The 22,281-nt window shown below is 38.7% G+C and overlaps 1 protein-coding gene across 1 annotated transcript in view; it reads right to left on the reverse strand.

Moving 5' to 3' along the window:
• The window catches only part of eIF2Balpha (eukaryotic translation initiation factor 2B subunit alpha), a 37,595-nt gene extending 16,710 nt beyond the window's left edge, over window positions 1–20,885 (reverse strand). Inside the window, exons 1-5 of the mRNA XM_067141860.2 lie at window positions 20,716–20,885; window positions 13,505–13,606; window positions 12,239–12,378; window positions 8,933–9,049; window positions 6,674–6,786 (exon numbers count right to left, since the gene is read on the reverse strand). Of these exons, the coding sequence (XP_066997961.1) occupies window positions 6,674–6,786; window positions 8,933–9,049; window positions 12,239–12,378; window positions 13,505–13,606; window positions 20,716–20,728 (485 nt within the window). The 5' untranslated portion in view covers window positions 20,729–20,885. The remainder of the gene's footprint in view (window positions 1–6,673; window positions 6,787–8,932; window positions 9,050–12,238; window positions 12,379–13,504; window positions 13,607–20,715) is intronic.
• Between the last annotated feature and the right edge of the window lie 1,396 nt (window positions 20,886–22,281).

Genomic DNA, 22,281 nt, shown 5'->3' on the forward strand with positions numbered 1-22,281 from the left:
AATAGATTTCAGTCATGCAACAAGTTCCAGAAGAAGACACATCCAAGTTTTCCGAATAATTTTAAATCCAGTGGAGGTAACCTACAGAAGAAAAAACCAACCAAAAGTCAAGATCGCCAAAAATTCATCTCTACATAGACAGTCAAGGGCAGGGTATGGCAGAAGGCATCAAGGATGAGCTGTAGAATCCAGAAACTGAGGTTTTAGGACTAATAAAACCAGGTGCCAAAATTGAAGACGTCCTTTCAAGTTGTGATCCTGTGTTAGAGAAGGACAATTATGTGGTGATTGTGAGTTGTACAAATGACATTGCTGCAAATGAAGGTGAGGAACTAATTACGACCCTCAGAGGTAAGATTTTAAAACTACCTGATTCAAAAGTAATTGTAGTTAATGTGCTCCCCAAGTATGACCTTTTAGAGGACTCGTGTGTGAACAAAGCTGTACATGATGTAAATATAAAAATCAAGAGATTATGTAAGAGTTTTAGAAATGTCTATGTAGGAGATACTTTAGGTCTTGGCAGGCAAATGTTCACTAGGCATGGGTTACATCTGAATGGTAATGGAAAAGCAACTCTCTGTATACAAAATGCTACAATTATCAAAAGAGATCTGAAAACTAATCTGCACTTAAGAAAACCCATACCACTAAACTGGCACATACAGGGAAACTTGCCAGAAAACTCAGATCCTTAAATCAAGATCTATGTACAAGGATCTGGGTTCCCAGGAAGTTCTCAACTCATGAGTCAAATGTTACCCAATTGGAACAGACAAGTTTTAAGGAGGAAGGGGGTCTGAGATTGCTCTTGGTAAACAGTCAGAGTGTAGCAAATAAACAATTAAAATTCGGCACAATGATGGAATCTTATGAGACTGATATGGTGATACGAGTGGAATCATGGTTGAGAGAAGGGCTGGGTAATAGAGAAGTATTTCCAGAAGGGTATACGGTCTATCGTAGAGATCGAGGAGATAAAATGGGAGGGGGGGGTTTGTTTTTTCTGGTGAAGGAAATTGTTCACATGAATGGTTTACAGCTGAAAGGGATGAAATATTAGGGATAAAATTAGTTTGTGATAATATATAGGAGGTGGGAATTATAGGAACATATAGGCCTGGAAGAGAGGAAATACACATGGATATATATATTTTTTTGCTAGTTGCTTTACGTCGCACCGACACAGATAGGTCTTATGGCAACGATGGGACAAGGAAGGGATAGGAGTGGGAAGGAAGCGGCCGTGGCCTTAATTAAGGTACAGCCCCAGCATTTGCCTGGTGTGAAAATGGAAAACCACGGAAAACCATTTTCAGGGCTGCCGACAGTGGGGTTCGAACCTACTATCTCCCGAATACTGGATACTGGCCACACTTAAGCGACTGCAGCTATCGAGCTCGGTGGTGGAAATATTTGAGAATATAATAGATTATACTCATAAAAACAATAATAATGATATGGCAATAATTGGGGAAGATCTAAACTTGCCTGAAGTTGAATGGAATGGAGCTGCAAGTAAATGAAATGGCGTATGGCTTTTAGTGCCGGGAGTGTCCAAAGACAAGTTCGGCTCGCCAGGTGCAGGTCTTTCTATTCGACACCCGTAGGTGACCTGCGCGTCGTGATGAGGATGAAATGATGATGAAGACAGCACATACACCCAGCCCCCATGCCATTGGAATTAACCAATTAAGGTTAAAATCCCCGACCCGGCCGGGAATCGAACCCGGGACCCTCTGAACCGAAGGCCAGTACGCTGACCGTTCAGCCAACGAGTCGGACGAGCTGCAAGTGAAGCCCATGAACAGAAACTGGCAAATAAGTTAATTTGGGAGGGAGGATTTACACAAGTAGTACAAGAACCGACTCGTCTCAATAACTTGCTAGATGTATTCTTGGTTAGACCATGGGAAATTGTTGATAAAACTGAGGTAATTAAAGGAATAGGTGACCATAAGGCTGTAATAATGGATGTAGGACTCGTACCAAAAATGCTTAATAAGAGGGTCACACAAGACAAGAAATTATACAGAAAAACTAAAGTTGATGAATTTGGGACTTATCTTATATCACAATTCAGTTGTTGGATAAGTGAAGGGAGTAATGTGGATACACTTTGGGCTAAATTTAAAGGAATCATTTGGGAAGGAGAGAAGAGATTTGTACCTGTTAAGAAGGGTAAAATGACCTCAGACCCTGTTTATTATACAAGGGAAATAAGAAAATTAAAAAGAAAATGTAGAATAGTAAACAGGAAAATCAAAGAGGGTAGGGAGAATAGAGAAACTAGAGGGAACTGAATAGAGAGAAAAAGGAAGCAAAAGAGAATTATATGAATGGCATACTTCAAGAGGGTAATGACCACAAAGGGAAATGGAAAATGTTGTATTCATATATTAGGAATCAAAAAGGAAAAGGAATCCAAATTCCTACAATGGTGGGAGAAGGGGGTGAACACTATTCAACAGATACTGAGAAAGCAAATCTATTTAGTAGGAAATTCAGAGATTCAGTAGAATATTGTCAGGAGTTGGAATCTGTAACAGAAGATAGAGAGGGAGAGAAGCATAGGGAAACAAGAAGCTTCTCATTGACAAATGAAGATATTTTCAGAAAAATCCAACTGCTTTAGCAAGGAAAAGCAGCAGGAAGTGATCAAATTACTGGGGAGGTATTAAAGACAATGGGATGGTACATAGTGCCTCATTTAAAATTTCTCTTTGACTATGTCATAAATAATAGTGTAATACCAAAGGAATGGAAGGAATCTATAATAATACCAATTTATAAAGGAAGGGGTGATAAAAAGAAACCAGAGAACTACAGACCAATCAGCCTGACCAGTATAGTTGATAAAATACTGGAGAGTTTAATAGCAAAGTACATCAGAGGGATATGTGATGATAAAAATTGGTTCATGAGGAGCCAGTATGGATTTAGAAAGAAATTTTCTTGTGAAGTACAACTGGTGGGATTTCAGCAGGACATATCAGATCAGTTGGATTCAGGAGGCCAGTTAGATTGCATAGCCATAGATCTTTCCAAAGCCTTTGATAGAGTGGAACATGGAATATTATTTAAAAAATTGGAGGGAATAGGACTGGACGTAAGGGTTATATGTTGGATAAGAACATTTCAAAATTCAAGGGTTCAGAAAGTCAAAGTAGGAAATAATATATGACAGGAAGAGAAAGTTTGGAAGGGAATTGCACAGGGTAGTATAATCGATCCGTTATTTTTCTTAATATACGCAAATGATTTAGGGAACAATATAACATCAAAAATAAGATTGTATGCAGATGACATAATTGTTTATAGGGAAATAAATAACATTGAGGATTGTTCAGAATTACAAAGGGACCTTGAGAGTATCCAACAATGGGTTGAAGAAAAGGTTAATGGAGGCAAATCAACTGTTACAACATTTACAAACAGGAGCTTTAAAACTGAATTTGAATATACTTTGGATGAGGTAGTTATCCCCAAAGATGGCAAGTGCAAATACTTAGGTGTGAGATTTGAAAATAATTTGCACTGGAAGGGTCATGTTGATGACATTGTTGGGAAAGCATTCAGATCGTTGCACGTCATATAGAGGCTACTTACAGGATGCAACAAAGAATTAAAAGCAAAAAGTTACTTAAGTATGGTTCGTCCATTATTGGAATATGCAAACAGTGTTTGGGATCCTCACCAAGAATACCTAATAAAAGAAATAGATAGTGTGCAGAGGAAAGCAGCAAATTTGTAACAGGGGATTTCAGGAGAAAAAGTAGTGTATCAGAAATGTTAGAGGAACTTGGGTGGGGAAACTTTAAGTAAGAGAAGTGAGAAAACTAGACTTATAGGATTATATAGAGTCTATACAGGAGAAGAAGCAGCATGGGGAGAAATCCGTTACAGGTTTCAGTTGGAAAATAATTATATCGGCAGAACTGACCACAAGTATAAAATTAGAAGGAATTTTAGCAGAAGCGATTGGGGTAAATTTTCATTCATTGGGAAGGGCATGCAGGAGTGGAACAGTTTACCAGGGATAGTGTTTGATCCTTTTCCAAAATCTGTACAGATATTCAAGAAGAGAATAAATAACAACAGAGAAAATAAATGTAATGTTAGAGGGCATTCGACCAGTGCAGGTTATTGTAAATAAAAAATGTGTGTGGAATAAATTAATTCCATCCCCTGGTCTATGGAATTTGGACAGCCGAAGTAGGGGCTGCCTGTAGGGATGAAGTACAGTGGGGACTTCGAGGGCCCTGGGACCGCTACAGTAGCTGTGAAGGCCCTTCAGGAACTCTGAAAATAGTATTATTTGAAGTAATTCCACATACTGTATATGAGTTGACTATGTTTGTAAGTGCAGGAGATATTATAAGTAGAATTTTGTAAACAATATAAATTTCTTAAGGATGAGCTGTGTGTTTAATAGGAAAAAATGTTAGCGTAAATTGTATAATGTTTTATTCTAGGAAAATTTTCTTCTTCTCTTGTTATTTTAAAATTTAGTGCTTGACAATAATGTATTTTAGTGTACCATTTGCCACCAAGGTAGACACCTCATTTGCAAATAAAGAGATTTTGATTTGATTTGAATGAAGCCCCTAACTTGTGGCGAGGATAGGAATTGTGCCAGCTGCCGAGGCCTGTCACACTCCTCTGAGGCAATGATTAATGACTGACAGATGAAATGAAAGTGGAGAGTGTTGCTGGAATGAAAGATGACAGGGAAAACCAGAGTACCCAGAGAAAAACCTGACTCGCCTCTGCTTTGTCCAGCACAAATCTCACAAGGAGTGACCAGGATTTGAACCACGGTATTCAGCGCTGTGAGGCCGGCGTGCTGCTACCTAAACCATGGAGGCTCTAAAGTACTGCACTGTACTGACCCAAAAAAAAAAAAAAAAAAAAAAAAAAAAAATTGGAAGGTATTTAGAAGAAAAATTAAATAATAAAGCTAATCACAACCTATTCAAGCTCTCCCATAAATAAGATAATTTTGGTAATAAGCTCTAAAGTATATCTAAGAACAACAATTTATTTTACAATTAAATATTGTGGGCTTACCTCATAGACAAAATTTATCAGCGTTATCTAATGGTAGGCATTTTGGAATAGCAGGGTGATGTCGTGAATATAGCCCTGAATGCCACAATAAGTACTAAGGTCACATTTCTGTGTATAAGATTAAGGAATGGCTGAAAAATGCAGGTGAACGGACTGCAGGTATGAGGGGGCATTAAGAAGTATCAGGGAAGAGATAAAGAGTTTGAGGAAGATAATGAGGCTTATAAAGAAAGACAAGAATGGAGGTAGGTCTGCCCCAAATAATCTACAGGGTTTACTAAGTAGACAAGACTTTTATTTATTTTTCCATGACAAAATATTAGTTGGTATTAAGTACACTCTGTCTCTTAGGCAACCTCTAAATTGAGGAAGTGTTACCATGCAATAAAAATAACAAAAAATGCACAGGAGGGCTAATGTTTTAAGGGGAAGAAAACTGAGGTCTTTGGGATCTAGTCAGCAGAAGAGTTCTAAAGAAGATATTGGTGAGGAATCGGTATGAGTCAATGCTAGTGGAACAGCAAAGGGAAGATGGGGAACATTGGTTTTTTGAGATTCCTGGAATGACCTTTTTGGAACCTGTTTCTGTTTTAAAGTACCTATAAATACCCTTCCATTTTTCACTAACGTTTATGTTATCCTTAGCTGACTTTTTTTTTTTTTTTTTTTTTTCTAATTCAAATTTCCTAGTACGTTCCTTCAATCTCTTCTTGCACGACCATTCCTATCTTTGTTCCTTTCTAACTTGCACCTTCTTAAACTGTTAATATAATAAAGTGGGTCTGTACCATTGCATACCATCTCTTAAAGGGTACACACCTGTTTTCACACTTCTCAACAATTGCTTTACACCCAACCCATAGGCTGTTTACATTTTTACTAACCATTTTCCATCAAACATAATTACTTTTTTTTAAACTCCATCATGCTTCTCTTATCAACCGTATAGTATTGTTTAACACATTGTGGATGGGAGACGAGTTTACTTGTGTTTGGCTGGTCGAGCGTTGCGGACGGGAGACGAGTTAACTTGTACGTTCAGTGACATCTTTGGAAACTTCTGAAAGGTTACAGTGAAGGTTACTAGAAACTTGGTGCTAAGGCTTTTGTTTATTCCATGCCGGCTTTGCTTTATGTTCTGTTTTATGATTCATTTGCTAAGTTTTCCGACCTCATGTTTACATCGTTCAAGGAGTCATGTGGTGGGTAAGATGGCACTCCTCAGACTGAACACGAGCGTAGATGCATACGAGATTTTTAATGAATTATACGCGGAAAACAGCAGAACATTGCAAGCTGAACTGTCAATGACACCTGGGGGAATATGGATTGCCAAAAGGATTTGATACTTTTTTTTTTTGCTAGGGGCTTTACGTCGCACCGACACAGATAGGTCTTATGGCGACGATGGGATAGGAAAGGCCTAGGAGTTGGAAGGAAGCGGCCGTGGCCTTAATTAAGGTACAGCCCCAGCATTTGCCTGGTGTGAAAATGGGAAACCACGGAAAACCATCTTCAGGGCTGCCGATAGTGGGATTCGAACCTACTATCTCCCGGATGAGGATTTGATACTAGTAATTTGAAAATAATACTTCAGACTCACCCACTACTATCAGGGCAGGATGTCGTGACATACACTTCAAATCGTTTATGTGCTTTAGCTGCTTCCTTCATTGCTTCCAGAACATTACGAGATTTGGAGTGCGTTAATATCCGCTATAACAAACAAGTCACCTTTGTTATTGATATCACAATTATAACATCAAACTTCATGAATAATATTCATCACTGTTATCTACTGTAATTTCAGCCACGAGCGGTGTTGAGGAGAATTAACACTTTAAAAAAATTATTGGATATAAAAACACATATTAACATAAGAATTCTGGTATAATCTAATAGTATACATTAAATTCTTGAGTTTAACAAAAAGGATAGAGGGAATGAGTAATGAAGATAGCAGATTAACAGAAATAACTGTAATTTGCACCACATTACAGTCAACAGAGATTAATTTGCATAGTTGGCTAGATACTCACTCGTATGCTTAAGGTTGGAGGACTGAATCCTGGCACAATTAAAAATGCCAGAAGAAAGGGTCAACAGATTTACTGATGCATAAACAGCTGCTTTTCATGAAATAATTCTGAAAATCCAAAGATATCTTAAGACCGATAGCAAAGCACCATCCTTATGTTCTTTCCTACAAATATCAGACTGTAATATTATTAACTCCTCAGTGATGGGCAACATCTGGGTGCTGCTTTACCCAGCGGACGGAGGCGATTCAGATATGAGCGCTGAGAAAATGCAGGGATAACATTAAAAATACACTTTTATAACAGTTTGGCTCAGATTATTTTCAAACCTTCACAACAAAGACTCAAGAGAATGCAGTTTACATTAATTGATTTTATATTTATCTTACAGTTTACTAATGGAGAAGAGACCTTCCATATTTTATATGGAATGAAAGTGACATTGTTGTATTTGCATGGGTTTTTTCACAATGCAATGAAAATTAGAGTAATCCTTGCCTCGGAAACTTTGAGTGGAAGAACTGGGAACAATACTTCAAATATTCATTTAGCACAACTCCCATGTTAATGGGACGATTACTCACGAGAAAAAGGGCATGTATTTTGAAATGTTTTATCGCCTGTTACTTCGCCGTGCGCACCATGTGCTTCCCATTCCTCATCTAATGTGTCCACTGTCATTTTGCTCAGCTCAGTCTGGTGTAGTGCTGTTATCGTCTGATTTATTAATACTTAATTACTTCTCTTTCATTCAAACTGCACCGTGCCATGCTTCTGCAACATGCAATATCGTATTTCAAAGTGACAGTGAATCAAGTAATTACGGGTCATAAGAAGTTTCAGTGCCTTTGCTGGCGGGACCTAGTGTTTACAGTGCACTATGTCTTCTGGTATGGGGGCTAGAGCAATTTTTTACTTTCATTGATCTGTCTCAGCTTTATCCTTGGCTTTGACAAAATGAAAGTGACTGAGGTATGAGTGATGCTAGTAATGCCATTCCTTCTGCAGCCAGTCCCTGCTATGAATGGTGTGAAAATATTGCTCATAGGGTCGGATGGTGCATGCATTTCAGTGGGCTTGGCAGACTGATATGTAATAGCAACTTCTGGCTCGGCGAGGAAAGCAATGGGAAACTACCTTACTCCTCATTTCCCTAGTACGCCTCTTCAGTGATGCCTAGGCCATCTATGACAGCTGATGGCTGAGCTGTTGAGGATCCAACCAGCCTTCGGGCTGAGGACTAAACACACACAAGAAGTTTCACGGCATTGAAAGAATTATAGGAATTCTCACCAGATCATGTTAACATGCATATCAGTGAAAAGATGGTGATTTATACTATCAATCTAAGGAAATGACGTATAATGAAACGTACATCCACTGGAATGCAGCACAAATTTTAAGTCTATATGCTCTCAGGCGAAAGAGATCAGACTATTTCAAACTCTTTACAAAGAAAAAAGGAATACTGTTTTTGAAAAATATACCATTTCCATCTCAACAACTTCAAAATTTTGCAACCTAGAACAAAATTAAGTTGGGCCTAGAGGGTTCTATACCATGCACTGAGGTCAGCAGGATGTGAAGATAAGGAGGTCTATGCGATGTATGGAGGTTGGCATCAAAGGATTAATAGAATACATATACCTAGAATTTTAAATGGTCCAATTGCTCTAATTTTGTATTCTTTACTTGGCATTATTAGATTTTTCCCTCCACTAACATCACTTTAGTCTTGGGAATACTGATTTTTATAGCATGTTTGTTACAAATATCAGAGAGTCAAAAGCAAGAAAAAATTGTTTTTATCAAAGCATACTTACAGAACCATCAATTATAAAGGGCGACGCAAGTTTGGCAACTTTCCCTCTAGCTTCCATCAGCTTCTTAAGGAAGACTTCTCCACGATGCAACATAATGTCCTTGCATTCTTCAAAAGTCTATAAAATAAAAATTATGAAAAGAATGACGTCCATTTATCTTCTTAAAACCCTTCTGACAATTTACAGCCAGAGGAAATATATGGTTGATTTCCCAATTCACATTCAACTGATATAAAATTTCAAACTTGAGATTTTCCTATGATACTACATTCATCACAGTAGATGTGGAAGAATTAGCCGTTCTACTTGAAAGAGTTAAAGATGAAAGTTAAAAATGGGTCTGGAGATCAACCACCAGGAAACAAAAATAATAAAAGTGGACAAAAATAACCAACTTTCTAGGAGATTAATTCCTAGGAGTCTTGAAACATACTTCGGCTCAAATATTACCAGCAATGGAAACTGCAGCAAGGAAATTAAGCACAGAATTGCAACTGCAAAGAAGGCAATATGACAATTTAATCCCACTTGGAAAGATTGTTTATTCTCTAAGTCAGTGAACGTATGGCTTGTTTGCATACTTATCTTCTCTACCTTATGGCACAGAAATGTGGATAATTTGCGCATCAACTAAGAAGAAAACACACTGACTGACACGGAAGAAGTTAAGCACCTGGAAGGAATGGTCTGATGTTGAAATAATTATTGCATGTGTATATAGCATTGGCAGGTATGTAAATGATTAAAGTTACAATAATCTGTGACAGCTAGAATGGCCACAAGAATACGTTATGTCCTCATCACATCATAGTGTTGTTAGTAAGCATTGTGAAGGACCACAGAGAATGTTGCACTCTCATGTGATGCAATGTTACCAGCACTGGACAGATTTAGTAGAATGGGGCCTCTTTATGAGTCTGCATATGACCGGCTGGTTGAAACGTGCAGTGCTCAGGCATGTAGGGCATTTGGATGTGATAGAGGCCAGATATTAGACCGAATGAGAACGTGAGGGGAACCATTAATGTCGCCAAGGTTTTGGTCGACCAAGTCTGACACAGCGTAGCCTCCGTGGCTCAGGCGGCAACCCGCCGGCAGCTCACCACTTAGTTCCGTGGTTCAAATCCCGGTCACTCCATGTGAGATTTGTGCTGGACAAAGCGGAGGTGGGGCAGGTTTTTCTCCAGGTACTCCAGTTTTCCCTGTTGTCTTTCATTCCCCTCTCCAATAGCATTTCATTTCATCTGTCAGTCATTCATCATTGACTCAGAGGAGTGCGACAGGCTTCGGCAGCTGATACAATTCCTATCCTCGCCGCTAGATGGGGGCTTCATTCATTCCATTCCTGACCTGGACGAATGACTGGAAACAGGCTGTAGATTTTCATTCAAGTCTGACCACACCATGGGAGGACCTCGATATAGTGTTCCAAGGGCATCATAACCCCTTCACATCTGCACCTGCCAGCTGGGTACAAGTAATGGACTTACTACAACACCCCATGTTATCCTGCACCATTAGTCGGAGACTAGCAGCAGCTGGACTACTGAATCACCATCTCATACACCACATACAGTTGCGTTTGGAGAGGTGCCGTAACCAGGAAGCATTAACTGCTTATGAGCGGCAATTCACCATTTTCAGTGCTGAATCACAGCTCTGCAGTACCTCAGATGACCATCATTTGCAAGTATGGCGGTGCCAAGGGGAGAGGACACATTCTGCCAATGTTTTGGAGAGACACATCCATGTTTCTCCTTGTATTATGGTAAAGGGAGCCATTGGGTATGACTTCAAATCACCTTCGGTAGTGATTCAGGGAACTTTGACAGCACAATGGTATGTCACAGACATCCTGCATCCTTATGGTACAGTACCCCGATAACATCTTTTAACAGGACATTTCTTGTCCACACACAATATGTCTCTCTATGACCTGCCTGCATGATGTTGAGGTACTACCTTGGCCACCAAGATCCCCCAATCTGGCTCCGATAGAACATGTGCAGGACCAGCTCGGATGTCAACTCTGACCCAATGCTAATATCCAGGATATTGAGGGCCATTTACAACAGTCGTAGGCCAACTTGCCTCAGGAGAGGATACAAGACCTGTATGATACCCTTCCTAACCATATCACTGCATCATCCAGGCCCGAGGGAGTGCAACATCCTACTGACAAGGGACCAACAATTACATGGCACATTTCACTTGATTTTGAGATCGCTGAAATAAAATCACATAACCTCTCAACATGTGATGTTTCATTTTCTCCTCTCCTTCTAATGCTTAACATGTTTTGCCAGTCAGTGTAACTTATGAGATGTGGTGTTGGAAAAGAATGCCTCATATTTCTTGGATAGAACATAAAACTAATACATCCATTTTCAATGAACTGAAAATTGATAAGAAATTGTCTACTTTCTATCTGCAATAAAAACTGTAGTTCTTTGACCACACTAAATAATGTAGAGGAGGAGAATCTCTGGAGACGGTGGTAGTGTTCAGCAAGATATTAGGTTGTAAACGTTGTGGGAGAGCACTGCTATGATGGTCTCATAAAGCTAAAAGAAGTATTGCTTCTGCAGTTGTCAGGGCATACAGGAAAGCTCGAGAGAGAACCCAATGGAGAACCCTCCAAAAAATATCAAGGAAGATCACTATCCTCAGCAATTAGAGAAAGGCTGAGAAGAGGAGAAGGAGAAGTGGTAACTGTTGGCTTAAGAGGCAAAATAATGAGCCATTCTTAACATTCATCAAAGGAGGAGGTGTGACTCTTCAAAGAATGAATGTACCGGTATCAGATAAAGAAAGACAAGGGCACTGAAAGCTGACAAAAAGAAAGACTTCCTAGGGCCCACAAACCTTTACAATGTCAAGGTAAGAAGAACTCATGAAGGGAGGTCAGAGAGGAAAGATAAGAGAGTATTATTCTACAGAAAAATGTAATGCTGATAGACCAATTTTACAACAAAAGAAGTATCCAAATTGTATTATGTTCTTGTATTCCATTATGTTTTATTTGTAAATCTAGGGCAAATTAATCTAAAATAAAAGCATACAGTTGAGCTGAATGTCTCATATTATAGAGTCCAATACGTTGGTTTGATCCTAACTCAGTCTGGTGGTATTTGAAGTTGCTCAAATATGTCAGTGTTGTGTCAGTAGTTTTACTGGCACATAAAAGAAATCCTGCAGGTCAAATTTCTGATACCTCAGTATCTCTGAAAACCATGAAAGGAGTTAGTAGGGTGTAAAACCAATAATATTATCATTACTAAAACATATACAAAGAAAAATCATTACCTTAGTGTCTAATTTAGCTAGAGTAATGAACCGTAAAAAGAGTTCGCAGCCTGAGACCACGGCAGTGACAGGGTAATCTGTGTTTCTCATTGCTTCACCAGCAGCCTGCAGATTGGAATCTAATTCCTGGACTGTTTCAGCTGTAAAATAAAGAATACTTCATTATGAAATCACCTGGAATTACAACAGTTTTAGGATATTTTGTACTAAAAGACTATTTAAGCTATCATACACTATTAAGTAGATAGGCTATAAGAACTTGCATTAAAAATATTTTGATCTGATTACTTAAGATATATAGCCTAATAATAGCCTACTATATGGTAATGAATGCTGCAAGCAGACTTAATTTAAATCAACAATGGAACCAAACAAAAGGATAACTTTTGAAATCCCATATTAGATGACACAATTGTAATGAGACATGAAAGTAAAATTTGTGAAAAACCCACAGAGAGTGAAAAAACAGTGAATCATTTCCTCTTAACCCTATGTAAAAAAATATCACCAACCTCGGGCAGCTTGTCCTACAAATTTTCAATCCTGAAAATATAATACTGTTGATCGAGAGAGGTCAGATAGGAAAGATGAAAGCAAGGAGGTGGGCATTAGTAACAGTGCCAGATTCAGCCAGGGAACCTGCTTTTGTCAAACTCTTTGAGTCAACTGTTACTGTTTTAAATGGAACTAAACCTTAACCACCATCTCCTTTTATGCCTCCCTTCTTAACAACAAAAATAAACTTTAAAATCTCAGACTAAGTGATGGGTCCCGAGATCCCCACCTTGTGCACTAGCAGTCAAGAGTTCCTGGGTCTACCCCTTTTAGTCATCTTATATGACAGGGAGGACTTAAGGAGACAATAGGCAATTCTACTGCTCCAACCTGCAGAAGGTAACTAACAGTTATAGAGCAGTAAATGAGATTTTAAGGTTTTATTAAAATATTAAGTTATTTAACATAAACTCCAATTATCAATTTAATTTTTACAATACAAAGGAAACCAAAATTAATTCCTCTGGGTCATCTTGAAAGGCCTTTGTCACACCATGGTATGATGCTTGAGAGTTATGTTCAGTTGAACAGAGATGAGGGGGCCAGATCATAGTATGAATACAGAAAACATTTTATGATAAAGGTAAAAATTAGAAATGTGGGATGTCATATTTCTCATTATAGTGATTTTGTCATCAGCCCTATTTCTTTACGTTATGAACATAGTATCATAATGAATTGGGTAGATAGGTAGGTAAAGGTCCAACTTACATTTGTCCATCTTCAGAACATGTAGTAAAGTCCGTATAGCTGCCATCCCAGCTGAAACATCTTGCTCTTTCTCCAGAATTTCACAAAAGAACTTGGCTATTTCTGAAACACATTATTATAATATATACTTTACAAAATGCTCAAAAAGGACATTGGGCAAAATTAAATTTTAATGAACACATGGATGGTAATATAGTAAGTGAGATTGAATCAAGGTGCAGTAAAGCTAATGCAGTGAGCTCGCAGTTGCAATCAGCAGTATTCTGTAAGTCAGCTCCTGGATGAAACTATCTTTACATCAGTCTGTTTTCAGACCAGCTTTGCTTCACGAGAGAAAAAGCTGGATGGACTCAGGATATCTTATTCATAAGTTAGAAGTAACAGACGTGAAAGTAGCGAGAATGAGTGCTGGTACAAACAGGTGGGAACAATGGCAGGAGTGTACTCGGAATGAGGAAATAAAGGCTAAGTTAGGAATAAACTTGATGGATGAAGCTGTATGCATAAACCAGCTTCGGTGGTGTGGTCATGTAAGGCGAGTGGAGGAGAATAGTTACCTAGGAGAATAATGGACTCTGTTATGGAGGGTAAGAGAAGTAGAGGGAGACCAAGACGACGATGATTAGACTCAGATTCTAACGATTTAAAGATAAGAGGCATAGAACAGCACTCATTGCAAATAGAGGATTGTGGCAACAATTAGTAAATTCACAGAGGCTTGCAGACTGAATGCTGAAAGGCATAATGGTCTATAATGATGATGTATGTATGAATACATGTAGTGCAACAGAATTTACAAGAATATAATTCTTCTAAGTTATACTTAGAAGTTATGCTTTGCTATGGAATTCTAATTGTACACAGAAGTAAGTAAATTCATGTCCGCACCCCAAGGTCGTACAGCTCTTTTCAGACACATCCCCAATAGAGGTGAGCTGCGTGTGCCATTTTAACCACATACCAGCCCTCCTGCCATTCTTAAATTTCTAGCAGTACCAGGAATAGAACGTGCGTCTCTGAGGACGGCAGCTAATAGCGCTAACCGTTAAACTATGGAGGGTGGACAGAATTCTAGATGAAGTAGTGTACATGTTGTGAGTAAGACTTTATTAAATTGAATAGCTCATAGCGTTACCCAAGAAACATAATGAGGAGACTGCCATATGTTGTTTCTCATGTAAATACCGCTTAGGGAGTTTTCATTGCAATGGCAGGCCCTCTTGCCTACTGCCAGTCACAACTGAGTTGTACAGTTTTTATAATTATGCCAGACATTCACTCTTCACGTGCCTTTTTATGTCCTCAGAAATACTGTCTCTGTGATTTTCCAAAAGCCGTACAGGATCTCCCAATGGACAAAACACCATGACAGCAATATAAATGCAAGAAAGCATTTTTAAAATAGGTATCTGCATAAGTACAAATGAAATAAAAATTGTAATGATTAACATTTTTTATTATTGCAATATATTGTGGACACCGTTTATTGTAATCTTGGAAACAGTTATCAACTGTATTATATAATCACTTTTATGAAGTCCCGTATGGACAAATACTGTACTGAAACATAAAAAATCTTCCGTTTACTGTGATCATGAATTCGGTTTACGTTATCACATTTGTTTTCAAGGATTTTGTTCTCAAGTATGCGAGTAGAGTGCATACAAAGAACAACCTTTAAAAACCCATTTTTACACTGCGCCTGTCTTCAAGGGCACTTTCACATCTCATCTTTTTTAGCAGGTGTATGGTAAAAAACACCGGTCAGCGCAGGTAGTAACCCTCCCGCATACACTTTCTCTTTTGTTTCTTCCCTTACGGTAGTTTAGCCAAGGACCACTCACTCGAGTCTTACTAAAGCTTACGCACTGTGAAGTTCTTGGCGTTGTAGTGCAGTGACGGTTAGTGTGAAAAGCAAACGTAAAGACTTAATAATTAAAGAGAAACTTTCAATTATAGAACATTATGACAAATTGCCTACGAGTCAACGCAATGCTGCTGTGTTGTTACGAATTTCGGAACCTCTTCAGATACTGCAGATACTTCTGCAGAATTAGATATGGGAGGTGAAGAATATGGAGCAGAAGAAAAATCGAGACAATATTCTTAAGGCAGCAAAAGAAAATAAAAACTTCAAATCGTGGTGGAAAAGACGGTCAAAGTTGAATCAGCTCTAAAACTTTGGTTCTCAAATGTTTTGCGAGATAGATTCTCATGTTGACGGTCCTCTGATGTGGAAAAAGGCCGAAGAACTAGCAAGAAAATTGGGAAAAAACAATTTCGTAGCAACAGAAGGATGGTTTCACCGCTGGAAGAAATGAGAAAATATAGTGAACAAACGAGCGCATGGTGAGCAGAATGATGCTGATTCTGCCGCTGCTGAGAAGTGATTAGAAGAGGAGTGGCCTAAAATTGCTTCTGAATTCCCTTCTGAATGTGTGTATAATGCTGATGAAACTGCACTGTCTTATCGCGCCTTGCCTGAACACACTTACTTGTTCAGAAACGAAAGTGCTAAAGGCTGTAAAACCTCCAAGGAACGAGTAACAGTTTTATGTTGTGTGAGTATGTCTGGTGAAAAGAAAAGACTTAGTGATTGGGAAAAGTAAGAACCCACGTTGCTTTAAAGGCATCAGTAAGTTTTCAGTGGACTATCATTCCAACTCCCGGCCCTGATTTTCAAAGAATGGCTACTGAAGTGGGATAATAGGCTGGACCATAAAATAGTTTTGCTGGTTGACAACTGTGCAGCACACATTGTGAATTGTGAGCTCAAGAACACTAATGTGGTTTTCTTACCGGTGAATACGACTTCATTAATTCAACCATGCGATCAAGGAATCATTTGCACCATGAAAAAGAATTATCACCATGAAGTGCGCACAAGAAAACAAGAAAACATACAGGAGTCACATAAAACTAGTGCCAATGCCCTTGCCAAAACAACCAGCCTTCTTGATGCCCTGCATCTTCAAGACATGTCATGGGATAATATCTCAGCACATACAATAAAGACCTGTTTCCGGCATGAGGGATTTTTAAGAGAGTTACCAGAAGTAGAGGAGAATGTTGAACTTTGTCCAACAGGCTTAACGGAAGATGAATTTCAGGAATGGATGAACACTGATGAGGGCATCATTACTGAAGCGAAACAGACAGATGATGACATATGTGAGGCAGATACTTCTGCAGAATTAGATATGGGAGGTGAAGAATATGGAGCAGAAGATAGTGATGCTGATGATGACGATGTTGCTGAAACTTCCCGAACACCAACGAATGCTGAAGTGCGATAGGCGCTAGATGTCTTGCGACGAGGTGTTCAGCGTAGGTCAGTGGACTTCCAGAAATATTATGAATAAAAGATTCATTAATGGACTTTTGAAAGAGAACCAGAAGGAAACAACAATTAGAGACTATTTTACATAGCTGAAAACAGTTAGTTGTATTGCAGTCCTGTGTACCGGTATCTGTTTCATTGTAGTGCATGTAGGTTATGAATCAGTGTTTCACTGTGGTGCATGTAGGTATGAATCAGTGTTTCATTTTAGTGCATGTAGGTTATGAATAAATACAGTAGGCTACCTATCAATTTTTATTTTTCAGTTACTGTTATCAATCGGTTAATGTTATCAAATTATCTGCATCCCAGAGTTATCATAATACGCGGTGTCCACTGCATATGGGAAAATTAGCCTGGGTAGATATCATGTAAAACGGTACCCTAAACAACAATATGTTTCCAAGCCATTTCGCTAAAACTTGTCATAACAACTTGGAGAATGTTAAGAATCTGGAAGGCTGTGACTGAACGAGAGGTAAAATGATCTCTATTATATTATATTAATGCAGTATCTTGTAGCGAGCCTCCATGCCGTGATACCTGAATGAGTGCGCTTCTCTTTTTGTTTGGTCATTTGGTTAAACTAATCATGTTCCTTGTCACTCAAAGGCATTTAAAATAAGACAGACTCACATGCGGCACTAGTGTACGGTCCTCGAATTGCAGTGGAGTCAGCTGTATATAACATGCACTTGGTTACTGCGAAGAGAAAAGAAAAGTCGAGAGCAAGAGTGGGCATCGTGAATCACACACGAATGTGTGTAAATGTTCTTCAATTAAATGATGCTGCTTCTGCCATTTTGTGGCTTATTTTATTCATTCAAAGTAAGGACATCACACTCCAACCCTGAAAGGCATGCGTCAAAACACAGTTAAACATTTTTCTCTGAAACTATTAGAAATACGAAGAAAATTCATATAAACTATTTCTGGAAATTGAATTTCAAGTACACTTGGTGTGATCCATTGTTGAACAGGACTAAAGATTTTCCTCTGACTTGCTTCACATTTTCTTTCACAACATAGCCCACTTAAAACACAGCGCGACTGGGTGGGTGTGTGCGGTTAGGGGCGCGCAGCTGTGAGCTTGCATCCGGCAGATAGTGGGTTCGAACCCTACTGTCGGCAGCCCTGAAGATGGTCTTCCATGGTTTCCCATTTTCACACCAGGCAAATGCTGGGGCTGTACCTTAATTAAGGCCATGGCCGCTTCCTTCCCACTCCTAGCCCTTTCCTATCCCATTGTCGCCATTAGATTTATCTGTATTGGTGAAATGTAAAGCCAATTGTAAAAGACAGAGTCATAGTAAGTAGCTTTCATTAACTAAAGGTTCAGCTATAAGGTAGGTAAGGGTTGTTCTGCCCGAAGGCAGGTCCGAACCTCCGCAGAGGTGTTCCTGAGCCGGAGTTTACGTGCGGTAGGGTGGCCAGTTCCTTTCCGCTCCTCCATTCCCCACCAACAGCGCGTGGCAACCTATCCAACTCCTGACCACGCCCAATGTTGCTTAACTTCGGAGATCTCACGGGATCTGGTGTTTCAACACGGCTACGGCCGTTGGCGTTCAGCTATTAGCTTGCCAAATTTGAGTTCCATTTTTTTCTTCATTCATTCATTCATTCATTCATTCATTCATTCATACATTTTTCTTCATTCTGCACATGGTTATGAGGGTGTTTAGGGGTTGTAGTAAGGATGTAAAGCGGAGGGCATATAAGTCCTTGGTAAGACCCCAACTAGAGTATGGTTCCAGTGTATGTGATCCTCACCAGGATTACTTGATTCAAGAACTGGAAAAAAATCCAAAGAAAAGCAGCTTGATTTGTTCTGGGTGATTTCCGACAAAAGAGTAGCGTTACAAAAATGCTGCAAAGTTTGGGTTGGGAAGACTTGGCAGAAAGGAGACGAGCTGCTCGATTAAGTGGTATGTTCGGAGCTGTCAGCGGAGAAATGGCGTGGAATCACATTAGGAGACAAACAAGTTTGAGTGGCGTCTTTAAAAGTAGGAAAGATCACAATATGAAGGTAATGTTGGAAAGCAAGAGGACAAATTGGGGCAAATATTAATTTATAGGAAGGGGAGTTAGGGATTGGAATAACTTACCAGGGGAGATGTTCAATAAATTTCCAATGTCATTGAAATCATTTAAGAAAAGGCTAGGAAAACAACAGATAAGGAATCTGCCACCTGGGCGACTTCCCTAAATGCAGATCAGTATTGATTGATTGACTGATTCCAGGAACCCTTTGATATTTCACGATATTCCTATGTTATAAGTTAGTGAAGGAAATTTCAAAATTGGTCTTGCAGTTTCTGAGATTACCTGTTACATACAAACTCACAGTCTTTCTTTATATATTAGTACAGATTTATGATTTACAGGTAAAATTCAACCTTGTAAACCTACATATTTTTATATAAAAATATTTTTCAATGTTTATCCCTTGACTGGGCAGATAGCTGTATTCCTGAACATGTTAGCTAGTGACAGAATTAATTATCTCTTTTTCTATACCTTTTCTTGCTTAATAATAAGGCTTCCGAAGAAAGTAATGTGGTTCCTATTTACTAAAAATGTACATCATACCACCATCTCTCTTTAATCTTTAGCAGTTTGTATTTTTGCCATCTCCTAATCCTGGTTAGCTGAAATAATATATTTAATATTCGTGTCCTCCTGATTAATGAGTGTTGCAGCCTTTATTATCCATTTGTTGCCACAGGTGCACCAAACGCTATGGAGTAAGTGGTACAAACACCGCTCCTAGAAATGCAAAGTTATTCAACAAGAACTAGATCTGGCAGAGAGAAGGAGTCCTTCCCAATATTGTTTCAGGGGACTGACATATTACAGCAATTTAAAGACAATAATAAACTATAGCCAGTATGCGTGTGAGGACAATTTGGATATAACATCAAGCAATACCTTTTTCAGCGGAGATGCCAGGGTACCTGTAGCCTTAAAAATTTTGGAAATTTCATAGGAGAGAAATGTACATTTTCAGAGTTTTGAAAGGAAGAAATAAACTGGTCCACACTATACTGAAGTCTTGAAAGCAGAAACACTGTTAGTGTTTAAATACGTGAAAGGAGTACGGAAAATCATAGTGATGCTATGAAGTTCATTGATGAGATCTTTGCCAACCATAGTTTATTTACTGGAGAAGTGTTCACGCTCGTTCAGTCATAATTGATTTTATTTTATTACAATTTGTTTCAAGTCTCACCGACACAGATAGGCTTTATGGCGACGATGGAATAGGAAAGGGACAGGAGTGGGAAAGAAGCGACCATGGCCTTAATTTAAGTACAGCCCCAGCATGTGCCTTGTGCGAAAATGGGAAACCACAGAAAGCCATCTTCAGGACTGCTGATAGTGGATTTCGAACCCATTGTCTCTCAAATGCAAGCTGACAGCTATGTGACCCAAACCGCGCAGCCACTCGCTCGGTCAGTGATAGTGATTGCATATTGTGCGTCAGAGTAGGCACTCTAGCAAGAATGCGATAATATTGAATAGAGAGACATGATTGTCATTGGCAATATTCTAACATATTTTATACAACCACAGTTAAACTTCCATGAATGTTACATCATTCGAAACAAAATTTGTATCCAACTAATTTTCAACGTGCTATTTCGTAACACTGACATGCGCACGTCAAATATACACACGTTGGAGATGTTAGTGTGTAGCCAACATGTGACTGATGTTATGAAAGTGAGGTTAGGTTAGATGACGAACCAATTGAACGACGAGTAATCTATGTACTCATTCAATCCCTTGTAATTTAACAGACAGTAAACCTTCTTGATAACCTTACTAATAATTAAATGGAGAATGAGTAAAACAAAACCACATAACTTACCTTTCTTATCCATTTTCAAAATGATAAATTGGCAATTGTTGGCTCAAAGCAACTTATAGAAGTTACCTCTGCGTTACAAATAATGACAAGAAAACAAAAATTACGAATAAGTATAAAACTGAAGGTATTTATTCACAACATGACAGTAGAGAGATTTAACAAAGTTGGCAATACAAACATTTTCACATGGCAATGTTGGCAGAATTTGCTATATATCACGCTATCTTTGGGGAGTGATTGTAATTGAAATTTCAATAATAACAGGTAATATTATTCTCAAATAATTTTTGGAATATTTTGAAGGAAAATAGAGCACTGCATCATTGAAGAAAGTATAATGTAATAAAATATATGAGAGTTGTTTCTCAAGGTCCTCTATACACGGTTTTGCCAAGTTACATGTTTGTCCTCTTCTGCTACCTGCAGCCAGTTCTCTCAACTAAAATATTTGGCGGAATTTCCAAATAGTATTATACTGTAAATATTTTGAGGACTATGCTTGTACCTCTTTAGGGGATTAGGACATAGCGATAATCAATTATGTGCTATAAATATGTCCATTAATCATATCTATGGGTGTGAATATTCACTGCCGTTTTGTTATCTACACATAGTCGTATGTTGCCATTAGGTTAGGTGATCACCAGTCACTATGATTGGCTCTGGTGATAATCTTGTCCCGCTCGAGTTCGTCGAGTTCTTTCTCAACCTTTTCTCGAAGGGCAAACAGAATTTCTCTGGCTTTGAAAACGGGCCTCCCGTTTTGCTTTAACTGAAATCAGCTAGTAGAATTTGGAATACAACAAAATTTGGCTTTAAACATACGGTATTAGAGTTAGTACTTTTTATTTCAATTTCTTGAATTGCTTTACCATTATTTAGAGACTCTAATTTATGAATAATATTTGAAGTGTTGTTGCCAAACGTTTTCAAATCTGTACTGAATTGCCTGATCCAAATGCGACCCAACAGCGGAGTAAAATGATTCACCATCACAAATATTGATTCAATTTCTTGTATGTTCACCAACGCCGATCGGGAGAAAAATTGCAGAAGTGTAAGATCGGAAACGAACAGGAGTAAGTAATATTTTGGCTTTAAGTCCAAGTTTATCAAAATCACATTTAGGTAGTAGGCCTAAGGTAAGTCCGGCACCTGAGTCGACTTCGAAACCTAGGAGCACGTGTATGTAATATTTATCAGTATAATGTCCAAAGGCTGCGTCGTAAAAAAACATCGACGATATTTTAAAGTCTGTTCAAATCAATGTTGGAAATGGATTAATTCGACTGGTTAAACTTGAATCAGAGTGTTGGTCAACCTGCCGAACATTACATCTTTTTTAAAATTTACGACCCTATACAAACTCTCTGGACGTGTTTAATCTTGTCACAAGATTTGCACCGAAGTGTCTGGCGACCAACGCGACAGTTAGCCGCAATGTGGGAATCACGTCCATAACGCAAGTACAAGTTGTCTAAGCCTAATTGAAGTAAATGTATCTTTGAAAAAGAAGATTGGTTTGATTTATTCTGGCGTGGGCTGAATCGTGGTGTAGGGCTTGGT

The sequence above is a fragment of the Anabrus simplex genome, chromosome 1 (assembly GCF_040414725.1).
Source record: "Anabrus simplex isolate iqAnaSimp1 chromosome 1, ASM4041472v1, whole genome shotgun sequence".
NCBI lineage: Eukaryota > Metazoa > Arthropoda > Insecta > Orthoptera > Tettigoniidae > Anabrus > Anabrus simplex.